We start from the raw sequence: 26,340 nt of genomic DNA, 5'->3' as shown, positions 1-26,340 counted from the left end.
TGTAAACTGGAAATATGATTTTTTGCCAATTGCCCACGGACAACAAATGGAGCAGAAATTATTACTCGTCCATGTGAAAGAAGTCAACATACATGCAGATTTCTTTTTTTTCCCAGGGAGGAACCCGATCCAGTTTTAATGGCGAGTCATATTATTACATTAGTACACATATAAATACTTTTTTAAATCAAGGTCCGCCTAGTCTCGAGTGACGGTCCGCCCTGTCCCAAAATATGGTCCGCCTAGTCTCGAGTCACGGTCCGCCCTGGTACGGTCCGCCCTGTCTCACGGTCAGCCCTGTCCTGCAGGCCCAAGATTCTCTTGTATCTCATAGCTGTCTCTTTAATGTATACAATGTATACCTGCTTAGACTGATCGTAAACGGTTTTAAAGCAGTATGATGTAGATGTAGATTTAACTTGTGGAAAATGCTTGATTTTACTTAAAATTGAAAAAAGTCTTTTCGCATCTTGATTTTTTCGCACTTAAGTTATCGCGATGCGCATGCGTACGTTTAGCTTCCTATGTTTCAAGATGGCAGAAAGTGCATTTTTTGCTGCTAAGGAAAAACGAACATAGATTTTTATCTAAAAATGAAAAGATCTTCCCTTAGATAATATGGCAGTTGTAAAAAACTTTTGGAACTGTGATATTTGTTACATGTATTGTATCAATTATGTTTAACAGTGTAAGAAACAGAGAATTAAATCAAAAGCAGGTAACAATATCGTTAAACTTTGTCTTAGTCTTTTAATTAGTCTCTAGATATCTATGTTTACTTCCTCCATTACCCTCCATAAAAACATAGTGAGATAGTGTAAAATTTGAACATTTTTCAACATCCATTCTTCCATTATAATATGAATAAGGCTAAGCCTCAAAGCGAGCTCTTTCACAGTAATTATACTAGAACATTTTTATTTAAACCCATCAGCGACTATCCCCATTTCTCATTCATTCGTGCCTTCTCATACATTTCGTGCCTACAGAATATACGCTCGTGCGCATCGCGTGCGTATCCGATTACTATGCAACTGTTTTGACAACTTGCAGGCTAGCACTCATCAACAGAAAATGAGAAAAAAACAGGTATTAATCCATGAATATATTGCTAAATCGTGTCCATACATTGTTACTTCTGCTATTAAACACACAAAAACTCACTTTTTATTCATAATTTGCAAAAAAATCCAACTTTTTCGTAAAATTTTCCTGTTTCATATTTGCCGGCGTCCATTTTTTTCATGTCACGTGACGAAATTTCCTTTGCTCCGTGTTAGATTTATCATTATATACTATTCTTAAAAAGTGACACGACAAAATATAATGACCAATTAACATTCAATTAACATTTGCAATTTGTTTAGTTATATCTTTGTGGTGTGCATCCTTTTGTTCTAGGGAGCAAATTATTTTATATCTACACACACAGAAACAAAATAAGCATATAAATTAAGGCTTTTTAAGTTTAGAATCAAAATATTTAGGTCAAATGTTGCTATATTGCATAGAAGGTCAGATACTCTTATCAGTTTACTTACCTTGTTAGAAGAAATCAGAAAACAACATTAAAAATGTTCATTAAAACTAGTATGGATATGATTTTTTAAAGGCTGTTGTTCTTTAGCAAGACACACCACTGACACAAGTTTTATGATTATATGCCAGTAAATGGACACTTTTTAAATTGAACTTAGTATACTGACCTTAGGGTTAAATAATACACCGTAACACGGAGGACCAATCAAAAAGCACGAAATGAATGAGAAAGCGTTTGATAGATTCAGATGGTCAAGGTCGTCATAAAAAATGTAGGATACTAAAAATAGATAATTGTTTTTCATGTTTATTGAATTTAAATAACAAAAATGAGAGTTGAGTATACATGATTGACCAAAAATTACTTTCATGTGATAAACATTTACTGCGCATGCGCTGATTTCGCGCTCAAGAGGCATGATTGTATGAGAAAAGGGCATACACATTTATGTTTTCAATACACTTTGAACTGCATACTTTTGGCCTAACAATCCACTCGACACAACCACACCCTATATACGGCCATTTCATTTATATGATTTCCGTTTTAAAAGTGGCATTTGGTATTTATACACTGCTTCCGTTTATTCTGGTTCCATGTCCTAATATGGTTCCCATAGAAGTGTGCAGGAGACAAGTCTACACATCTGTTTTCAATCAGGATTCCTCAGCTTTTATCCTTATTCCCTGCGGTCTGGAGACCGCAGGGTATTGGTATGCGTTTAACTTTTGAGGCATGGAGGAGCACGTGACCTGTTTTCGGTACATGGAGGAGCATGTGATCTGTAAACCGTACATGATTGGTAAATTGACCTTTTCGAAATCCTGGCTAAATACCGTTTGCCGGTACATTATGGATTTACCTGTAGGGAATAAGTCAGAATAACACCTAATTAAGAACAAAAAACTATTACGTGATATTTCTAATTTTCTATAATTATTCTACCGTTTAAGGTGGAACACTTGAATGATGTGTTTGAAAATTATCAATGTTTCTTTAATATGTATCTCAAATTTTACAAACAATAAATTGTTTATACTTCGACCTTCTCCGGTCATCAACGGTCACCAGTCTTCTATATTGATTGATTATTGTTAACTATATTCCTGAAACAACAACAAAAAAACAACAACAAAAACAATGTTGAAAATAGTTAAATGAAATATCTTTATATCATTAAAAATGTTCCCCACAGGAAACCTTTTTACTTGTCTTGTAACTCGCAAAGTTGCGATAAATCAAATACCCATAATTTTGTAGTATTTCTGGCGAAAGTTTTCAAACCCATAACTATAAAGGAGATACTTGCGTTACCGTAGCGCTTGCTTTTGAAGCAGGACCTTCAGGCCAGCACTTTAAGCTCACTAATATGAAAATAAGGCAAAGCCTACGAACGAGGACGTCGGTTAAAATAATTGTTCATTTTATATTTTCTGTTTTAAAAGTGTCATTCTGTATTTCATGCACTAATTCCGGCTTTTACTCAGAACATATCGATGATTATTATTGAGCTGAAAAGTTGAAATTGTTCCATTATTAGAATACCCCCTCTATTATCATTTAGTGTTATTAAAAATGGCGGCGCCCAACAAGACACTGAAAATTTCACTGATAGGTATAGAAATCCATATATTTTTTAATTGCTTTTTATTTGATTTCCTTTTAAATACACACATGTAGTCTATAGCCAGGCAAGCCAATGCCCCACTTCATGGACCGGCTTTGACTTTCCCGTGTTATAGTCTTAGAAATAATATAAGAATAGGTGACATGGAAAGCTCTTTTGTGATTTAATAACAAGCATAAAAGTTTAAATCAGGGATCACGCTAGACCTAAAATTTAGGGAGAAGTGACTTCTCCCTCCAGTGAAAATAGGGAGAAGTTTTTAGGGAAAAGGAGAAGTGCATACAAACTGCATTTTTTTGAAGTGTTGATGTTCCATTTCATACTAATTTTTAAGATTGATTAACATTATGTGGAGTACATAACAGTTTTTTAAGTAACTCATGACAATAAACAGCAAAATTACAAATGTGGCAGTTTTTTTTCTTCTATATCATCTTTATCATAGGTTTTGTGTAGCTTGTTTTGATTTTAATGCTGCAGCCATGTGATGTTGTGCGGAAATTAAAAAAAAAATTATTTTAGTAAATCACTAGTAGGCCCCCAGGCTCTATACATCATGTATTTCATCATTTTCCCCAGAAATATTCATAGGGAGTGCGGAGTCAAAGTTCATATAAACTTAATAAGTTTATGTGGATGTTTTTTTTTTTCTTTTTTTTTTTTTTAAAGAAAACGTAACGTGTGTAGATCTACAGTTAATATTTTTTTTTCTACGACGGACTTTTTCTGCATAATGCATTAGTCTATCGGTGATACTATTTGCACCGGTCTTTTCCCCATTAACCAGCAAATGACATCAGTGTTTTATATATATGTATGTTTACTTATAAACGTTCAAAAAAAAGTTTCCAACTTTCCAAATTGCTGAGACAATTGTAAACATCGAAACATGTACATGTGACAAACACTTTTGGCGACATGCTTTTGTAGATAATGTGTGAATAAGATCACTAAACTTACCGACTAATTAATGCAATAAGTATGCCCCCAATTTATCCTAATTGACATGAATCGCCGCTAATCTGTTTATTTGTTGTTTATTGATAACCAGTCGGCATTTGACAATACCCGAAGATGTCAACCATTCAATTCCAACACTCGCTAAATTGTCTCGCTGCGTTTCATTGGCTTTCCAATTTTACTGACAAATGAAAATGCGTTTAACAAATCACTTTGAAATAGGAGGAGCGTAAACAATTACCGAGCTGCTTGACACTTCAAAATTTATTGCAAGCGTTTATTGAAAATTAGGGCGACTTTGTTATTGCTTTTCTGAGCAATTCGGGCGAAATGGAGAGAGACAAGGCGACTTTGTTGCCCAAGTCGCCTAGAAACGTGATCCCTGTTAAATGTATATCCAGGACAATATACATAATATGAATAAGGCAAAGCAACAAAGCGAGCTCTTTGACAGTATTTAATAGTATTGCATAATTATGACCATATACATGTATGTATTAATTAAACCCAAAGGCAGCTTCACAATTATTATTGTTAACAAATATGATGTTAATATTTAATGGTGGTTCATACGCTTGTAAAGGCACAAAAGTAGCTCTGGCTATCAAGTGATTTTAAGTCATCTGTTCTGTTGTCAACTCCTAACCTTTTTGGTCGACTTTCATTTAAAATAGTTGATATTATATGAAAGAAGGCAAAGCAAAGAACAGGCTGTCAGATAAAAACAATTCTGGTCATTTCTTATTTTACTTTTTTTTCGTCTTATATGTGTCATTGGTATTTCATGCACTGTTTCTATTTTCAATCTGAACACTGCAACATTGTCATTATCAGGCAGCTGTTGACCTATATGACTGTCTCAGATGCATTTTTGGCCATCTCAAAACTTAGAAAACACTGTTGTTTTTGATAAAACCAAAAATTGACTACCTCATATTCAAAACAGACCTTCTCATAGAAACTTTAAACTTGACAATCCTAGAAGAGAATATCCAACCCACATATCTCACATCAAATCTAGTCTCCAGGGCTCGTACAACTGGGTGATTGGAGTGACTAAGTCGCCTGAGGTTTCTGAAGAAAATCTGGAAGCTGAAATGACTTTTTTACTTTCCATATGTACAAATATTTAAGTAACACAATTTAATCTTTTCCTCTGGGCATAACTTATTATATATACTTTCTATATTGCATCATTCATTCTTCATTTATTCATTCATTCATTTATTCATTTTTTAACTTGATTGGTAATACAAAACACTGCCAATTATACCCTGCAACAATTAACACATTTAAGTGACAAAATTTGATGTTCCACTGGGCATTGTGCCATAATTTGATGATGTTTATATCACAATTACATTTATTACAGCATATTTCATGTTTAAACTATTATATTCCTTACTTTTAGAACTTTAAAATAATTAATACAAATTTTCTGACTTGCAGGTGGAATAAGTAAGTTTCATGTTTTGTTTGTTTTTGATATTATCACCTAACTTAGTCACTTTGGACTTCCAAAATATTACACATTTTACCATGGAATAAGGACACATTTTATGAGGTTTATTGCACATATAGTATATTTTGTGAATAGACTCTAAGCCAACTTACTTAGCCTAGCTTCCTTAAAATTGTAATATCATCCATCAGTGAGACATGTAACTTTCAAGGCTAAGCACTGTGTTGCTTATGACAATTTAATTAATGACATAATAACCCTGAAAACCCTGTTTTGCAATCCAAATTCATTTAACCATTACCTCACTAAAAAATTTAAAATAACTTGTCCATCTTTCAATCTGGATTTCAAAAAAACCCATCATTATTTGTGAAAATTTCAAAGAAAGTACTAACAGTCAGTCTGAACAGTAAACACCATGATTCAGAGGCATGCTTGTTGGTCTGTACTGGTCCCATGTCACGATGTGTAGATTTAGTCCTGGCCAGCAGACAAGAGCTAATGTTAATTAGTTATAAATTACATATGCGATTAGGGCAGGTTACTGGCAGTACTAAATAAATAGGTCAGTTGTGACAGTTGACGAAGTTTTAATTATGAAATGGATCCAGTTGGTGAAGTGATAGATTGTATAAAGATGTGTCAGTGTTGCAAGTTAATGTTAACTTTGTTACACAAGTGTGGGTTTCATTGAAATTGTTTTGAGTTTACTGTTACTAATAGGTTAATGTTGTTTTCTTATTATTTATTCCTTATTGGTGTGGAGACAACTTTACAAAAGTTAATGACTTTACATTAACAATTTGCAAATTTGTCAATTAAAGAGATGACAATACTTGAGTAATTTAATTTAATGAACCTGACAGTTATATTTTATGATCATTTACCTTTTCAATATGTATGACTGTAGAACACTTTCCCTATATATAGTTTCAATATATTTTCCCCCCTTTTGAAATTTGTTTGCGGAATTTTTTAATTGTCAAATTAGGTTAGTTACTTGTGTCATGATTATAGACATCATTATTGGTTAACCTATCTAGTTCATATCCATTTACCTGATCTTTGTTAAGTAAAGAGTGTAAATTAAAAGTTTGTTTTATTTTTTCATTTTAAAGAAGATATCAAGCAATATACAGTTGTATGTAGAAAAAACAACAAAAAACACTGAAACATATAGATTTCAAACTGAGATTTTTTTTCACCCTTAAAAGTTTTGGAGGGAGTAGGCACAATGTAATCCTGTTCACTGAACTTTTATAAGGAATAAACAATAAATAAAAAGATTGGTAGGGGAGAACAACACATCAAACACCATGTTGGTTTATGTATTTATTATAACTACTGGTTTTGGGAAGTATATAATATACCCTTCTTCAGGTTATTTATAAAGAATGAAAAATACACTTTTCAGTTCCGATATTACAACTGTTGTATATCACAGTTTGTCACAGAATCTTGTTTGTAATAATAAATATAAACAGTTTCATATATTTCAATTTTGACTACTCTTTATGTAAGTCTTATATTAAAGTTCATTGATCAAGTTCCTATTTCTGTTTGAGATTTACAAATATCAGTAAAAAATAACGTAGTTAAAGATTTGGCATTGAAACAGTAGAAAATTAAATAAATAGAATCAGATTTGTCTCCCTTTAACTAAAAAAACCTATTATTTGACATTTGATAACAAAGGTCCTTGTTTTTGTGATGTTTTTAAAAATATTTTTTAAAGCTGATGCCAGATAAGCTATTAATTTTCTGTCCCAATTCACTATACATGTTTCAAATATACATAATTATTTCATTATTGCTCTTTCATCTCTGTTTATTTTTTCTTTATTTTAATAATTGATATTTAAATGTTATGTATGTTATATGTCTGAAAAGTTTCATGTTTTTTTATTTGTTTTATTTCCAGTTTTTGAAAGAAGAAGTGATTTTTCGACAGACACAAATTCCTGGAGACATTCCCATGAAGCGATTCAACCAGCAAACACCAGACTTTCCTGTTAGCCACCTTGCAGGTACTTAGATGACTTTGGGTTAATTATAAACTAAGCTGATCTTTTAGAAATGTTTTAGTATATTGTGCATACAACATAATGCCCTCTCTGGTATAGACCTTTGATGTTGTTGTAGAGTACCATGTATGATAATTAGGCAATTTCTCTTTAAACTTCCAGCATGTTTTCTATTATTAGACAAAAAACCTAAAATTATGTCAACTGTCAACCAAGTCAAAATTTTTATCATATGCAATACTCACTTGATGGTGACTTTATTTGCTTTAATGCCATATTTAAGTTCATTAATTGGTATAATATTATAATTGACCATCAAACCATTGAATCATTTTATTATCAATATTAAGCTAAATCTTACTGTCAATTGCTAATGATTGTCATTATGTCAAAGTTTAAGGTCATAGCTATCCAAAAATTAAAACAGTTCTTGCATGCTAACATGGAGAAAGCTTATGTCTGCAGCATCTTTTATATTACATAGAGGATATTTGTTTAGTTCAGTGTAAGATCGGAATATATTTCACCGAGTGAGCACCAAAAGGTATATGTCACGAGTGGCGCAGCCACGAGTGAAATATGAACTTTTGGTGTTCACAAGGTGAAATATATTTCGATCTTACACTAAACTAAACAAATTTTCTTTTTATTATATGCAAAGAAACGTTTTAAAAAGACATAAAGACATTTAACCTAATACTGAATGATAAGCGCGCCAAATAATAATACAACGTGACGTCATTTACGACGTCACGTCATTAAGTTGGTACCCAGTTCTGTGCACGCTGGTATTTAACTGAAACAACGTAAGGGGCTTAAATTCAAAACAGTGAAATTATCAAAGTGGTAATTTCACTGTTTCAAACAGTGATATTACCAGTCTTATATCACTGATATATTTCTATAAACCACCGAAAAGCATGTAATAAATGGTCAATATATGTGTTTGACTGCTTGAAATGATTTTTGCTTCAAAACTGGGAGAGAGAAAAAATGAGGCCCACTGCTGGTCATGACCTGGTTTAAGGTCAAGGTCTAATTGAATCAAAGTCTTTCACTGTTTCTGTTCATTAACTGGAGATGTGTTTTTACTCTGGTGTAAAATTTCTTGGGGTGATTGTTTTATATGGTGGATATAATTTATGCAAACATTGCTTATTAATTGTAAAAGAACTTACTGATCCATTAAACACATGGGAAGAAGTGATATGTTAAACATGTAGTTGATAATGTAAAAAAAGTTGATTTATTTCCAAAGTTTTGAACATTTTGTAAAACATAGTGGAATAAAGACTGTACAGTGTAAGCTGTCACATCTGACTCATAGTGATTTCCTACTTAATGTCAAACATAAATTGGTTAACATAGAAAATTAATTTGTCAGAATTTATTTAAAAATCCATTTGTTTTGAAATCTTAACATTTTAATGAAAATTAACATCTAAAGTCTGTTCTATAGTCTAGATATTTATTTTATTACAAGATAGATTTGAAAATCTGTGCAAACAATTTCCTGAATAAATGAGTATTTAAAAGCTGAATAATATGTTTGCAGACACTTGAGTGTTTAATACAATATACTTGACATTTTATATAAATTCAGTGTTGAAAAGAAAGTCTTTATTAATATTCTAATGTCTCTTTAACAATTTAGCATTTAGATGTTTTAATGTAATAATGTTCTCTTTACAAAAGAGAATTCAAATCAATATAGTAGACTTTGCTTGAAAGTGATCATATCGATTTTGTTGGAGAAATAAGGTTTTTTAAAATGATTTTCTTAAACAAGAAACAGTATTGTTGAAAATGAGTGATTTAATTAAATTTTTTAGGAAGTGTTCGATAAAATAATTACAGTGTTTTTGAGAATTTTGTAAACATCATATAATTAATGAAGTGATTAAAATATTGAAAGTTCCACACTGTGTGAGGTTCAGATGAAGTTTTATGTTTAACAATGTTTGAGAATGTATTTTTAAATGTATATACAAGGTGAAATATATGAAATATCTCCAATAATATAAAACAATAAGATAAAATAATTTCAGTGTTTTAAACACATCATATAATAAATGGAGTAATTTAATCATTCAAAGTTCCACACTGTGTGAGGTTTGGAAGAAATGGTATGTTAAACAATGTTTTAGAATGTATTTTGTAAATGTATATTACACAAGGTGGAATATATGAAATCTCTACAATAATATATAGAAATGTACAATATAAAATAAGAAAGATATCAACTGTGATATATTAGAGAAAAAAATAACAACAACATGAGTTGGAAGTAAAATCTGCAAGTACATGTATAAGACATGGAGAAAAGTGAAGAATATACGTTTATAAACAGTAGAAATCAGGTGACAATTACATCGCTGATTAGATTACATGTAAACAAGAAAGCTTTGTTTCTTGGATGTGGTAGGTATATTTTACTTTTCTTGTAAAACATATTATTTGAAATGTTCATCTCTGTAAATTAAAAATAAGCATTCTATAAGGGTTGATCTAGAAGAATTAGTACAACACAAATAAGCTGGTAGCTGAAAATATGATAAAATTATAGTGAATGGTTAAGTTTCACAGAAATAACTAATGTATCATCATTGGATATGATGCACCTCAGAAACTCATAATAACGTCCTTCCTCCATGGAAGTAAGAGTCTTAGAAATTCATATCCAGAAATAATCCTGGTGGAGGCCTTTTATATGTCCTTGAGCAATTACGAAATCTATAGGGCACTCAAGATGATCTGAAATTCCGTACCTCATATCTCATATCTTGGCCCTCGCATAATGCCGGGATAGAAAAAGTTAGTATTTCCAAATACAGCCAGAAACAAGTAAGACAATTTGCTATGACCTTGTCTGTCCTTGTCTGTTAGCAATTTCATGTCCACTCTGTATCCTTTGAACCTTGAAAATTGAAACAACTTGGCAGATATGTTAACCACAATGAGGTGATGTACAGAGCTCATGTTTGACTTTCCTTAGGTCAAGGTCATACTTAGTAATTATATATGAGTTTCAAAATTTTGTGTCTGCTCTGTACCTTTAAACCCATAGAAGCAAATTAAAACTATTTGGCAGAAATGTTACATTTGGGTTTCCTCAGATCAAGATTGGCCCTGCCCAGGGTGTCATATGATTTTGAGACTTTATATAGGAAAACACAGTTAAGTTTTATTGTGGGAAACTACAATTTTCAGAGCTTAAATATTTGGCTTGTAGCATTATCTTGTGGACTTCTACAAAACTTATATTAATCATGTCCATATGGTTGATACTTGCACCTTAGCCTGGTCATTTAATTTGAAAAAAACTTATATAGAAAAACACATGAAAGTCTTATTGTGTGAAACTTTAATGCTCAGCTTAGTTATTTGGCATGTAGTATTGCCCACCATGATTCTGATATTTATCATATTGGGTCAATATTAGCCCCACCCCTGGAAACTACATAGATTTAAGTGGTATTGTGTGAAACTATAATGCCAAAAGCTTAGATATTTGGCATGAAGCATTCCTTAGTTGACCTCTTCAAGAGTTACATAAATCATGACCCTGGGGTAAAATTGGCCCCATCCTGGGGGTATAGTTTATTTAGTTATGTAATAAACATCTCTTGATCTTTTTAACTCTTTAAATGCTCAGAGCTTAGATATTTGGTGTTCTGTTAGAATCAATTAAAGTTTTCTACAAAGTTATATTAACCATGTACTTAGTTCAAAATTGTCCTTTCCCTGGGGTTAGGTGCTTTATGTAGATTGATATACACATGTATAAGAAAGCACATCTAATCTTTTTGTGGAAAACTGCAATGCTCAGAGGTTACATGTATAGATTTTGCACTCACATTTCTTATACGCTTTGAGGAATTGCTTAGTAATTTTGTATACTTGTTTGTGACCATCATCCCCACTTCCAGGTAAGGGAAATAACTTTGCCCTGGACTTTGATAAGATAATGGCCATTTTTCAACTTAGAATTTCCAGTAAGTTTTTTTGTACCACTTAATATCTATACCATTTGAAGTTTTGCCTTGAAACTTTAAATACTTGTTAGTGACCATCATTGCCACTTCCGGACAATAATTTACAATAGTAGAGTTTGCTGTCTCATGGACAGCTCTTGTTGATCAATATCATTGTGATCCCCTTAAAGGGACTCCACTGAGGTTTAAAAGCCTAAAAACATAACATTAGAATTTCTTACAAGTTACATAAATGAACTTGGGCCCTTTAAACAGAATTATATGCAAAGATAGTTAAGAAATATACTTTAAAATAAATCAAAAATCGTAGTTTTATGCTTTTCTTAGCCTAATTTGAGTGAAAAGCGTTTAAACGCTTTTCATTTTGGGTCATTTTTTTTACAATTTGAATAATTAATATGGAAAAACAAAGTGCGCGAATGATCTGAAAGTTTGCACAAATATGGTCCACACCTACATCAAATGGTACATTTATCTGGAAAAAAATATTTTCAGTCCCATCATGTCAAAAAACCTCAGTGGAGTCCCTTTAATGCTGTAATTACATGCTCCTGTTATTTCTGGGGTTTCCACTCTGGATCACAGTTGAAAGCCACATTGCATTTACCAGAGCAAAGTTCAGCCACTGCATTGTTCCTGGGCAGGCTGACAAGCAGTTTACCAGTATTAATTGCCTCCACTTTCGCAAGGAAGTGAAACTTTTGTACATGCCAGAGTAGAGGAACAGTGGAAATGACGGTAGAAAAGATTATATGACCAATCACAACGAAAGTGACCTGCACCGTCCGGGAATGGACCTTTCCGGTTTTTCGTGGCGGAACATTTAGCTACACCTTTTCTATTCATTGCTAGGTCAACTGCTCACAAACAGTATCACAAACATAAGCACGTGTTCTTTTGTGCAAACCAGGTCAACCAGTGACTATGTATTATCTCAGTGTAGCGATTGGATAACAAGTTAGCCAATTTACATAAAACTGTAAACACGGAAAGGTCCATTGAACTACGGTCATCCGATTCTCAGTCCAACGCTGTACCTATTGAGCTTAAATTTCATTGAAATATAAAATATAAATTGCCTGTGTCAGTGAGTGACGACTGAAATTGCATATAAATAAACAAAAAACACACCAATACCACAATATCACACTGAGGCAATGATCTTCAAACTGCTTGTTAAATCCACAGGTAAACGTTGCGTGGCCATGACTTACACTATACCCCCGTTCCCCCTCTACAACCCAAAACCCTAAAAAAAAATTATGAAAAAAAAAAAATTTTTTATGACTAAAATATTGTAAAGGTATTTTACTCTACTTTCATTTTGCATTGAAATATCACTAGCATCTCAATTATCAGCGCATATATTCATCAATTTTTCACCAATCTAAATAATCTTGGTCTCAAATCTTAGATAAATAAATACTCTTTAAGAAAACAACACTGGCACCTTCGCTGATTATACGTAGCAAGAAATATCCAAGCCCAAACTGTCAACAAATGAAACTCGGAAGAGATCTGATTGCACCGTTTCGGTAAAACTCTCACGAGTAAAACACACTAAATTCACCGTGAAAGAATATTTCTTTGTATTGCGTATTTAAATATGATAAAATTAAGTTATTATTTATAATAATTGTTCAATCAAAGCATCTTATGAAACTATAACGCACCTTTTTTCCTATATGTCAAATTCTCATTCCAAAATGAAAGTAAAATGGGCCTGCAGATTGTTTTCAAATGGAGTATTTTCATTGGTCACAGGAAAACCTCGGACCAATGAAAATACTTAAAGGGAAACAACTCTGCTGTGCCAATTTACTTTCATTTTGGATTGAGAATTTGACATATAGGAAAAAAGGTGCGTTATAGTTTCATATGATGCTTTGATTGAACAATTATTACAAATAATAACTTAATTTTATCATATTTAAATACGCAATACAAAGAAATATTCTTTCACGGTGAATTTAGTGTGTTTTACTCGTGAGAGTTTTACCGAAACGGTGCAATCAGATCTCTTCCGAGTTTCATTTGTTGACAGTTTGGGCTTGGATATTTCTTGCTACGTATAATCAGCGAAGGTGCCAGTGTTGTTTTCTTAAAGAGTATTTATTTATCTAAGATTTGAGACCAAGATTATTAAGATTGGTGAAAAATTGATGAATATATGCGCTGATAATTGAGATGCTAGTGATATTTCAATGCAAAATGAAAGTAGAGTAAAATACCTTTACAATATTTTAGTCATAAAAATTTTTTTTTTTCATAATTTTTTTTTAGGGTTTTGGGTTGTAGAGGGGGAACGGGGGTATAGTGTAAGTCATGGCCACGCAACGTTTACCTGTGGTTAAATCAGTGTTAGATGTATGAAAGTTAAAGTGTATTGTATATTTGATTGGGTTTTCTATTACCTACCAGTAAGATCTAAATTTGTCTGACCAGGTGGTAGAAATAAACACTCCTATTGAAACATGTTAAGCTGCCAATTATGTTAAAGCAATTACATTGTATGTTGTAATAGTGAAAGTGTTTAAATATCTTAAATAGCTTCTTAAAAAATAAGGATAAAATGTTTCCTGGGGCCACAACAGATTTTTCAAGTATGGAAAAGCTTTTAGCAAATTTATAATTTATAAATTATGTCCCTTGGGTCAATTTAAATGGTTCCACCCTGGGAGTTAAGTAATTTACACAGACTTTTGTGGTAAAAATGTTTAAAAAATCTTCTCTTCTTAAACTATTTTGCTCGGAACAAAGATATGTTGCATGTAGTGTTATGTAGAATAAGTTTGAGGTCTTCTATAAGAACTTGTTTAAATCTTGTCATTCCATGTGTCAAAAATGGAGTTATTTAGTTATACTGACTTGCATTGGAAAATACATTCAAGTTGTCTTGTATCAAGAGGTTATAAGATACAGTCATCTCTAGTTATCAGGAAATCATCAGGACAGTAAAACAATATTGAGATAACGAAATGTTGAAATAAATGTATTAGGGTTTGAGCCAGTCAGAAACTGATTTTTACTATGCTAATGGGGTCATATAAATGTCTTACTTGTTTCTGGCACTGTTTGGAAATATGGTCAGTACTGTTGAAAATGTTTTACATGTTATAGTTCGCAACGGCTGCAAAGAATTTTACATAGGCCAAACAGGCGACAAACTTAGAAACAGAAAAACTGTTCATGCTCAGCAGATCAGAGACCCATCAACAAGACAATTACCTTTAAGTGAACATTTAGATAAATGCTTACAAAAAGACCCGAAATTTTGTATTTTCCAGAGATGTAGTTATGTCTCAGTATTTTCCCATTTTATAAATTTCACAGTAAAATATATATATATATAATCATTCTTTTTTTTTTCTTCTGTAATACACATGCGGATATATATGGAAAGAAACTTATGTGACAAGACAGACCTATTAAAATTTATAAAAAAGGAAACATTAAGATTTGTTCAAACGTTTCTTTATTTGCTTTTAGAAAAAGTCGAGCGTTGCCCCAGCCCAGCGGTGGCTCTTGTTTATTTAAAAAAATCATCATTATAATCCTTTTGCAATTTAAAGAAATATGGGATGAAATTCTTTAATATTTTTCAAGAATTTTCTGCAGGCTATTCAGATAGAAGTAGCTTTATCATACACTTTATTAAATATTTCTTGAAATAATTGCACAAAGTCTGAGCTTGTTTGATCATCCACAAGCTGCATTAGAATAACATGGAGTAAAATTTTATATTAAAATAGTTTAAACTTTGGTATTTTCTGCAGACTATTCAGATAGAAATAGTTTTATTCCAGTGATAAATCATACACTTTAATGTGATCAGCACTGTGACTCACATACAATCTGTTATTATTCTGGCAGTATGCTACACCTGCTGGACTTTTTATTCCTTGTTCTTCATCCGTTACAATCTTCACCTTGGTCAGGTCAGATGATAATTGATGTATATTGTGTGACAAACTTCCACATACAAACACTGCTCCAGACCTATCTACAGTCAGTTGATGTGGCCATAACAACTGGTCATCCTTGTAAATGGCCTTGACTTTCCCATCAAAGGTTAAACCTATCACACAGTTGTTCCCCAAGTCAGATACATATATAACTGTGTTGTTTGCACTGATTGTTAAGTAATGAGGATGAGCAAATAAATATTTCCCATTATGATCTTTGCCAAATGTTTTCAATACTTTACCAGACATATCAAGTATCTTCACTGTTGCTGGTCTGGTTGTGTAAGACACTATAAGCTTGTTGTTACTATAGGCAACACCACGACAGTCTACTCCTACTTTTATGTCTTCAGTGTTGGTCACTGTAATACACTTAGAAAATGTTATCAGTTTTATTATTCCAAGGTCAGAAAATGTAATAGCAACTTTGTTATTGTCAACTTTAGCAACAGCCTGAGGGTTTGAAGGCAGGTCTATTGTATTGTATGTTGTAGTACTGACCGCCATATCCTTGAATATAATTAGTTTTGAATAATTATTGTTACATATAAGAAGACAGTCTTTTTTTAACAAGCATAAAGATGACAGGAAATCACATGTGGATTTAATATCTATGTAATAACTTGCAGTTCTTGGTACTTCAGACTCATGTTTTTCTTGATAGATGAAAAATTTGTCACAGTCTTGTAAATTGGTTATATTTTGTTCAGAAGCTTTGCATTCAACTTTGTAATAATGAATTGAATTATTTTTACATTGTTTATCTGCATCTGGTTTCATTTGTTCAATGATTTCTTGCCCCTTCTTCATAGCAACAAAGAGTTGACATCTTCGATCTGTACTTTGATGATGAGCCAGCTTTGTTGATATGCTGTTTAGTTTTGTTTTCATTTTGGAGGTTTCTTCAATGATTGTCTGCAAAACTTTCTTGTCCTTCTTTTTTATGATTTCAATTTTCCTCTTAATTTCATTTTCCTCATCATTTAATAACTTTTCTAACTTCCTCTGATTTTTTTGTAATTTGTCAATTTTCTCTTTTTTCTCTTCTTTAAGATTTTGTAAGGTTTCTTCTATTTTCTTCTCAAAGTTTTGAATTATATCTCTCTGATGTTTGTCAAACACTGACAATATTTCTTTCTTTTTTTTCTTGACTGTATCTAATATCTTTGTTTCTTGTAAAGCGACATATTTCATGTTAATTTTCAAATGTTTTTCTGTATTTTCCAAATCTTTCATAAAGATATCAAGATTTTCAGTGAGTTCTTTAATTTCTTGGCTGTTTTCAATCCCTGGAACAAGGACTGGCAAATGGCTGACCATACTACAGTTCCCATGGACTTGAGTCTTGCATTCAGTACAGGCAAATTTCTTGCAAGCTTGACAATAAAACTTGATTAATTCATCTTGATGAACAGAACATTTCTCCAGACAGAAATCCTGTGGCATGTTATCCTTATCCTTAATGGTATGAGAGACCATATATCTTTTATGGAATTTAAGGCAGGTCCCACACAAGTACTCGAAACACTCTTCACAAAATCCTTCAGCAGGAACATATTGCTTGTCATGTTTATCACAATGTTCACAAAACATTTCCTGTACTTCATCAGAGTCCCGTGTAGATGAAGCACTGAAGTCTATAATGGATTGAGCCATGTTTTTTTTTATTTAAAATATGCAGTAGTGTCTATCTAGTAGTTTTTAAAAAATTTCAAATGAGGAAGTACTGAGACTGAGAGGTTTAAAATGGGTGTAGAGTGTATTGGTATCTATAGACCTTTTCATGTTATAGACAATAGATTTATGAATAGCACTTGTTACTATAAACTTCTACTAATGAGATTATTAACAAATGTCAAAATATTTAACAACGGATTTAACTTTTCAACATGTTTTAATTTGTTTTGACTCATTTATAGATAATGAGTCAGCTTATGGAACATCGACAGTTCTACTCAGGTGCCCGTTCATGCCCGAAATAATGCACGGAAGGGCACCTGAGGTCTTCCTCCACCAATAAACCTGGAACGTCGCGATATGACCTATACTGTGTCGATGTAACGTAAAACCCTAAACAAACAAACAAAGATTATGAGTCAGCTCTATGGATATGAGGGTTTAGTTTTTCTCTAATTTTTGAAGTTTCTTCATTAGTTGTCTTTAACATTTTCTCATCATCTTTTTTTATGATTTTAATTTTCTTCTTTATTTCATTCTGCTAATTTTAATGTCTCCGAAGGGTGAGCATATAGTCGCTGCTTTATCCGTCCATCCTTCTGGTTGTCCACCCGCACTACCAATAGAGGTAGGTTGCTATCTGACTGTAAACAGAACAAAAGAGAAAAGAGAGTTCATTCTGTAACAATAGAGGAAGGGGCCAATGGCCCTCTATTAAAGAAAAGAAAATAACAATAGAAATGGCCCTTAATCTCTATTCTGTCGCATGTCCGTCCGCATTTGTCTGGTCTATATCTTGCTCATTCTTTGAAGGATTTAAAAATAATTTGGTATTTATGTTCACCATGATGGGGTGATGTGTTGCACACAAAATCCAGGTCTGCCACTCAAAGGTCAAGGTCACACTTAGGGGTCAGTGCAAAACCTTTGTCCAGAGTGTAACTTCTACATGCATGGAGGGATTTTAATATAACTTTAGACAAATATTCTCCATAGGGAGGCAGAGTGTTGTGTGAAAAATTCAGGTGTCAAGATTTTGCCTTGGGTATAAAGTTGATGTGTTGCACACATCTCACCAGTCCTATGTATACATCTTTCGCCTTGATCTGAAGCTTAAATGTTCATGTTTGACAAGAGGGCTCGACATTCTGCCTGTGGGCATGTCTTGTATATATAGTATTTATTGATTCTTAAAACACACAATATTGAAATCAACTTTTTTTAGCTTTTACTGACTAAGGAAGTCATTTGATAGCTAATTCCTAACTTAAAGCTTTGGTTGAGTTACAGTTGTTAGTTCTTAGCTGTTGCTGGATTGAATTCCGTCAGTCACTTTGAATTTTTATGCCCCCACAATGTGGGAGCATATAGCGTTGCACTTGTCCGTCCGTCCGTCAGTCAGTCAGTCCGTCCGTCCGTCCGTCAGTCCGTCCGTACGTCCCGAAATCTTGTGAACGCAACTCCTCTTAAACCGGATGGCAGATTTTGCTTAAACTTACAGGGATGAACAACCTTAATGTGTAGATGGTGGTAAAGGAAGGAATTTTCGCTGCGACCAAATTTAACAGAATTATGGCTCTTTGTTGATTTTTTCACTAGATACTATTTAGAAATTTTGTGAACGCAACTCCTCTTAAACAGCATGGCAGATTTTGCTTAAACTTACAGGGATGAACAACCTTAATGTGTAGATGGTAGTAAAGGAGGGAATTTTTGCTGCGACCAAATTTAACAGAATTATGGCCCTTTGTTGATTTTTTCACTATATACTATGTAGAAATTTTGTGAACGCAACTCCTCTTAAACCGCATGGCAGATTTTGCTTAAACTTACAGGGATGAACAACCTTAATGTGTAGATGGTAGTAAAGGAGGGAATTTTTGCTGCGACCAAATTTAACAGAATTATGGCCCTTTGTTGATTTTTTCACTATATACTATGTAGAAATTTTGTGAACGCAACTCCTCTTAAACCGCATGGCAGATTTTGCTTAAACTTACAGGGATGAACAACCTTAAGGTGAAGATGGCAGTAAAGGAAGGAATTTTTGCTGCGACCAAATTTTACAGAATTATGGCCCTTTGTTGATTTTTTCACTATATACTATTTAGAAATTTTGTGAATGCAACTCCTCTTAAACCGGATGGCAGATTTTGCTTAAACTTCCAAGGATGAACAACCTTTATGTGTAGATGGCAGTAAAGGAAGGAATTTTCGCTGCAACCAAATTTAACAGAATTATGGCCCTTTGTTGATTTTTAGTTTTCAACTTGTGGCACATGTAGTCGAAAAAATATTTGACCTAGAGTCATAAGATTGACAGAACAGTGGCGTGTGGGGGCATCCGTGTCCTATGGACACATTTCTAGTTTCACATGGGAAAGCTATCTAGCATGTCATTTAAGTTCTACCAGATTGCACCTTAAATGTGAATCTTCCATAGAGCCATGGGTATGAAGCTATCCAGGATGCCATTGGTTAAACCTGGTTGCACCTTAAGTAATAACACCTGAAGTCTTATACCACCAGTAAAACAAAAATATTCCATATAACCTATACCCTTAACCTGCTGAATTTCTAAATTGGGTTTGTCCAGCATACAGTTTTAGAACTGTCCATGATCATATACTAATTTTAACATGGATTTTGACACAATTATGGCCCTTTTTGAAACTATAAACTCAGAATTATCAAGCACTTGAGAAAAGTCAAGCATGTTCTCCTACTGACAGCTCTTGTTACTTATTTTTTAAGTGTCATTTGCAATGTGTAGATTACTTTCTTTGTTCACTTTACAATATTTTACTTTTCAATACATTTCCAAATTTTCATAAGAATTTGCATGCATCTTGAGGAATGCTGCTTTAATGTTGCTAGCTATAAAGCCCAGCCTGATTTTTGGGAATGGTTGCTGTATATTCACCCATAGTCTCTCTCCCTTAGGTCATTAGGCCAAGGTCATAGTGAAATGTCTCCAATTTCAATAGACGTGCCCCTTTCTGTTTCAGGGTTTTGAAGGGGGGTGGCAGCCCCCCTCATTGCCAAGAAAATTTTGGATGTGACAGGCTAAAAATGGCCTCAGGTCTATCGTAAGGTAACATGATTGTAACCAATGCTGAAAAGCCTTTTACTCTGCAGCACTTTGAAATCAGTTTTGATGGAAAAAAACAATGCAAAATAATAATTTTTGGCAATTTTGAGACATCCCCCCTTTGCCGTGGTAACAGGAAATTTAAGATGGAGCATGTTGTTACTGAGGCTATGGTCCAGTTAACATTTGTGCCAAGTTTCATCAGTATTGAAGCATTTTTCATAGTTTCATAGCGGTTTGAACTTGTAACAGGAGGCTTTTCAATGAAAACGGTCATTTTTCACAATATGCTCATGAAGTAAAAATATTCATAACCTTAGTGAAACTTTGTATTTTTCAAAATTTGACAAAAATTCTATCTTATCACCAACAGTAAGTGAAGTGTCAGCATAATCTGACTAATAATTGTCAGTTCTCTGGATAAAAAGTCCATTCGGCTAAGTTAAATCTATAAAATGTGTACAATTATAAACAAAAGTACTAAATACTACAACAATATATTTTAGTTTTTAGAAAATCTTACATAAATCTGGAGACAGGTTGCTTCAACCAGCAGAAAAACAAGAGATAAAATTTATGAATAATGACATCAGAGTTAAATTTTTTTTAATTGTTTGTTTGTTTGTTTCATTTTACACCTTTTTCCTATATTTCAGTCATATAGGCGGGTAGTTTCCTAACCATCGATCCTGGAGAGTCACACCAGTACTAGACTACCTTCCTCCGCGCTTAACAATTTTTTTTAAAAGCCATAATTATATCCCACAGAATCAATGAAATGCGCTATTCATGATTTTCTTTATTTTTTGTAATTTTATTGTAATGATTTCAGGATTTATTTTCTATGTTTCATTTGTTATCTACATTTTAATCCTGATCAAAATAAGTAAGTTCTAACCTGTCAACCTCTCCCATCATTGAGGATAATGGCTTTGATACGCCTGTTTGTAATGAGCTCATGTGTTTTCAGTGTATGAAAATAAAGTTTATCTCTTCATAAAGTAAAGTTTATCATTTCAAAAATAAGTTTATCAGTTTAGAATAAGATTTGTAATATATGACATGTCTAGTGACATTTTTGTATGTTTTAAGTAAAGCTAGTCGTGACAATTTAGAAAAGTTTGTAAATATTACATCTAAGGTTTATTTGTTCACTCATTTCTCCCTTTGACAATATCATGATAGGTGTGTAGACTTTAAGATAACTCTATGTGTACAGAAATTTGATATATCCCCCTTGTCATGGATAATCCAACGTTGTTTCTTAAGTTTTGCAATAAATTATGATACAATACTTTTTCAATTTAAGAATGATGTTTTCCATATGAGTTACCTTCAATCCTGTGTTCGAGAGACCAATTAGAACACATCTCTATGAAAATATGCAGACTAATTAGTACACATGTCTATGAAAATATGCAGACCAATTAGTACACATGTCTATGAAAATATGCAGACCAATTAGTACACATGTCTATGAAAATATGCAGACCAATTAGTACACATGTCTATGAAAATATGCAGACCAATTAGTACACATCTCTATGAAAATATGCAGACCAATTAGTACACATCTCTATGAAAATATGCAGACCAATTAGTACACATCTCTATGAAAATATGCAGACCAATTAGTACACATCTCTATAAAATATGCAGACCAATTAGTACACATCTGTATGAAAATATGCAGACCAATTAGTACACATCTGTATGAAAATATGCAGACCAATTAGTACACAGTCATCTCTATGAAAATATGCAGACCACTTCGTACACATCTGTATGAAAATATGCAGGCCAATTAGTACACATCTGTATGAAAATATGCAGGCCAATTAGTACACATGTCTATGAAAATATGCAGACCAATTAGTAAACATCTGTATGAAAATATGCAGACCAATTAGTAAACATCTGTATGAAAATATGCAGACCAATTCATACACATCTGTATGAAAATATGCAGACCAATTAGTACACATCTGTATGAAAATATGCAGACCACTTCGTACACATCTGTATGAAAATATGCAGGCCAATTAGTACACATCTGTATGAAAATATGCAGGCCAATTAGTACACATGTCTATGAGAATATGCAGACCAATTAGTACACATCTGTATGAAAAATATGCAGGCCAATTAGTACACATGTCTATGAAAATATGCAGACCAGTTAGTACACATCTGTATGAAAATATGCAGACCAGTTAGTACACATCTGTATGAAAATATGCAGACCAATTCATACACATCTGTATGAAAATTTGCAGACCAATTAGTACACATCTGTATGAAAATATGCAGACCACTTCGTACACATCTGTATGAAAATATGCAGGCCAATTAGTACACATCTGTATGAAAATATGCAGGTCAATTAGTACACATGTCTATGAGAATATGCAGACCAATTAGTACACATCTGTATGAAAATATGCAGACCAATTAGTAAACATCTGTATGAAAATATGCAGACCAATTAGTAAACATCTGTATGAAAATATGCAGACCAATTCATACACATCTGTATGAAAATATACAACCCACATGGTACATACGTGTATGAAAATATACAACCTATTTGATACAAACCTGTATGAAAATATGCACACCACTCAATACAATCCTTATGAAAATAAGAACCACTTAGTACGAACTGGCCTTTATGCTTACTTACAGACCACTTAGTTCAAACTTGTATGTTACAGACTACTTTAAAATAATACAAACCTGTTTGAAAGTTTTCAGACCACTTAATACAAACCTGTGTTAGAATTTACAACCCACTCAATATAAACCTTATGAAAATAAAGGACCACTTCGTACAAACAGTCCTTTATGCTTATTTTACAGACCACTTAGTACAAACTTGTATGATACAAACCTGTATGAAACTAGAACTGCCACTATCATGGCGTGAATACCCCCGCATACCACTTTGTCAGAATCAACAGTGGCCATTTAGAGCTCAAGGACAACCTCCCTGCCAAATCTGAGGATACTAAGCCAGTGCATTGCTAAGTTATGAATTCTACATGATTCAAATGTGAAAATGTCAAAATCAATACACTGCGGACAGGCATTCTTTAGCAATTGAGAAGAAAAACTTTTTTTGTCAAGGTCCCTGTGACCTTGACCTTTGATCCAGTGACCTCAAAATCAAAAGGGGTCATCTACTAATCATGACTAACCTCCATTCCAAATATGAAAACTGTGGGTCAAAGGCATCTAAAGTTATTGGGTAGACAAGCTTTTTATAGTCAAGGCCCCTACGACCATGACCTTTGACCTGGTGACCTCAAAGTCAATAGGGGTCATCTACTAATCATGACTAACCTCCATGCCAAATATGAAGACTGTGGGTAAAAGGAATCTTAAGTTATTGGACAGACAAGCTTTTTATAGTCAAGGCCCCTGTGACCATGACCTTTGACCTGGTGACCTCAAAGTCAATAGGGGTCATCTACTAATCATGACTAACCTCCATGCCAAATATGAAGACTGTGGGTAAAAGGAATCTTAAGTTATTGGAGGGACAAGCTTTATGAAGTCAAGGCCCCTGTGACCTTGACCTTTGACCTGGTAACCTCAAAGTCAATAGGGGTCATCTACTAATCCTGATCAACTTCCATGTCAAATATGAAGACTGTGGGTCAAAGCAATCTTCAGTTATTGGGCGGACAAGCTTTTTGAAGTCAAGGCCCTTGTGACCTTGACCTTTGACCTGGTGATCTCAAAATCAATAGGGGTCATCTACTAATCATGACTACCCTCCATTCCAAATATGAAGACTGTAGGTCAAAGGAATCTTAAGTTATTGGGCGGACAAGCTTTTTGAAGTCAAAGCCCCTGTGACCTTGACCTTTGACCTAGTGACCTCAAAATCAATAGGGATCATCTACTAATCATGACTAACCTCCATGCCAAATATGAAGACTGTAGGTCAAAGGAATCTTAAGTTATTGGGCGGACAAGCTTTTTGAAGTCAAGGCCCCTGTGACCTTAACCTTTGACCTGGTGACCTCAAAATCGATAGGGGTCATCTACTAATCATGACTAACCTCCATGCCAAATATGAAGACTGTAGGTCAAAGGAATCTTAAGTTATTGGGCGGACAACTTTTTTGAAGTCAAGGCCCATGTGACCTTGACCTTTGACCTGGTGACCTCAAAATCAATAGGGGTCATCTACTAATCATGACTAACCTCCATGCCAAATATGAAGACTGTAGGTCAAAGGAATCTTATGTTATTGGGCGGACAAGCTTTTTGAAGTCAAGGCCCCTGTGACCTTGACCTTTGACCTGGTGACCTCAAAATCGATAGGGGTCATCTACCAATCATGACTAACCTCCATGCCAAATATGAAGACTGTAGGTCAAAGGAATCTTAAGTTATTGGGCGGACAAGCTTTTTGAAGTCAATGCCCCTGTGACCTTGACCTTTGACCTGGTGACCTCAAAATCGATAGGGGTCATCTACTAATCATGACTAACCTCCATGCCAAATATGAAGACTAAAGGTCAAAGGAATCTTAAGTTATTGGGCGGACAAGAAAAAACCGACGGACGGACGGACGGCCGGACGGACAACCTGATTCCAGTATACCCCCCTTACAACTTTGTTGTGCGGGGGTATAAATATACACTACACTTAGTACAAACCAGTATGTTAAAGGACCTCATGAATGACTTATTTTTGTTTGCTCTTTGTGAGGGTACTCTTAAGAACAGAATAGAACAGAAAAGGTCAAAGTTACATATATATCAAATGAAACTTGGGCCAATGGTGTTGCTCACTGAGATTGAAATACATGTTTCAAATTTCTTTTTTATGTAGTGGAAGGGGGAGATGGGGTGGGAGTGGGATCACAGAGAATATCCCATTGAATGCATATGCATATTTTTGCAATCACTTTTAACAGGCTTCATTGTGATCCTCAATTATACACAATAAGCTTCACAAATTGAAATAATATGTTGGTTCCTATAAACAAATTGTCCATCAGGTGTGTATTGTAATTTGTGTTCTATAATTCCTTGTATGATCATACAAGTTGGTTTCTTGATAGTTTTAATCATCTTAAAAAATATAAAATGAAAGGGATTTACTTTTTATTCACAATTACCTTGGTTTTATTATACTTTTACTTCTAGAAAATAAAGACTTTTTATTTTGATACACAATGCGGGATTACCTGTGCAAAATGATTAGTTATTTTCAACAATTTGAAGCAGTCTGCTTTCAAGTTATATACAATACGTCTTTTAAACCGCATTTAATTAAACATCTAAAATTCTTTTCAGTTTAATAAAGTATGTACAAGTTTGTGATAATGGACTTCTCTCTAGTTGTGTATAATTATACTGGGGTTTGAGTGCTTTTCATTTAGGTCTATATTGACTCAGATTTTATGTTTTCAAAGATTTTTTTTTCTGTTTTAAAATACCTCCAGACTGCATAACAGTGTGGCAGATATTGGTTTATTGCAGTTATTAGTGCAACAAAGGATAATTCAAAATGGATTAAATGAAAAAATCATTGTTGTGGATAGTTATACAAATTAATCTTTTTAATGTTTATATGTCTGGAGATTATAATGATGTTGATTATTTTGTTATTGAATTAATCTCACTGAAGTAAAATCAACCGTATATGTGTTAAAGCAAGTCTGTTATAGACATGTGATGATTTTGTTTTTTTTGCATTTCTTAATTGTTTATACCTAAGTGTTTTTCTGAAAATAAAAAAGTGCTACAATTGAAATTACTTTGAATGATTTTGCAAATTAATTAACCAGAAAAGTTCTCCTAAATTTAATTACAAAGTGAGTAATAACCGTGTCAAAGTTCTTAAAAAAGAATGGATGGAGGGAGTTAATTTTTTTCTTGATCTGCATTATTAATAAGTATCTAGTAAACATTGAATTGATGAGTGGGGAGGGGTTTGGGATTATATTATTGCTTTATTAATTATGAATTGGACATTGGATA

General features: G+C 33.3%; 2 protein-coding genes across 6 annotated transcripts in view; one reads left to right on the top strand and one right to left on the bottom strand.

Annotated features, from left to right (window-relative positions):
- Positions 1–508: 508 nt before the first annotated feature.
- LOC132755176 (leucine-rich repeat-containing protein 49-like) overlaps positions 509–26,340 on the top strand; it is a 75,962-nt gene continuing 50,130 nt past the window's right edge. For 4 of the 5 annotated variants that reach the window (XM_060746381.1, XM_060746309.1, XM_060746018.1 and 1 more), the window contains exons 1-2: positions 509–718; positions 7,511–7,616. In XM_060746381.1, the coding sequence (XP_060602364.1) occupies positions 677–718; positions 7,511–7,616 (148 nt within the window). In that variant the 5' untranslated portion in view covers positions 509–676. Of the gene's footprint in view, positions 719–7,510; positions 7,617–9,913; positions 10,035–26,340 lie in introns of those variants that run through there. The other variant, XM_060746246.1, reaches the window with a different exon arrangement.
- Positions 15,400–17,258, bottom strand: LOC132755566 (uncharacterized). The gene has a single exon (XM_060746489.1). The coding sequence runs from the start codon at positions 17,227–17,229 to the stop codon at positions 15,406–15,408; it is 1,824 nt and encodes a 607-aa protein (XP_060602472.1). The 5' UTR covers positions 17,230–17,258; the 3' UTR covers positions 15,400–15,405.

The sequence above is a fragment of the Ruditapes philippinarum genome, unplaced genomic scaffold (genome assembly GCF_026571515.1).
Source record: "Ruditapes philippinarum isolate M1 unplaced genomic scaffold, ASM2657151v2 ctg2273_1_1_1_1, whole genome shotgun sequence".
NCBI classification, from domain to species: domain Eukaryota; kingdom Metazoa; phylum Mollusca; class Bivalvia; order Venerida; family Veneridae; genus Ruditapes; species Ruditapes philippinarum.
This window is presented reverse-complemented; position numbering and strand designations above follow the sequence as displayed.

Excerpts from the sequence above, each read along its gene's own strand:
- LOC132755566 (XM_060746489.1), bottom strand. The coding sequence starts at position 17,229 with ATGGCTCAATCCATTATAGACTTCAGTGCTTCATCTACACGGGACTCT.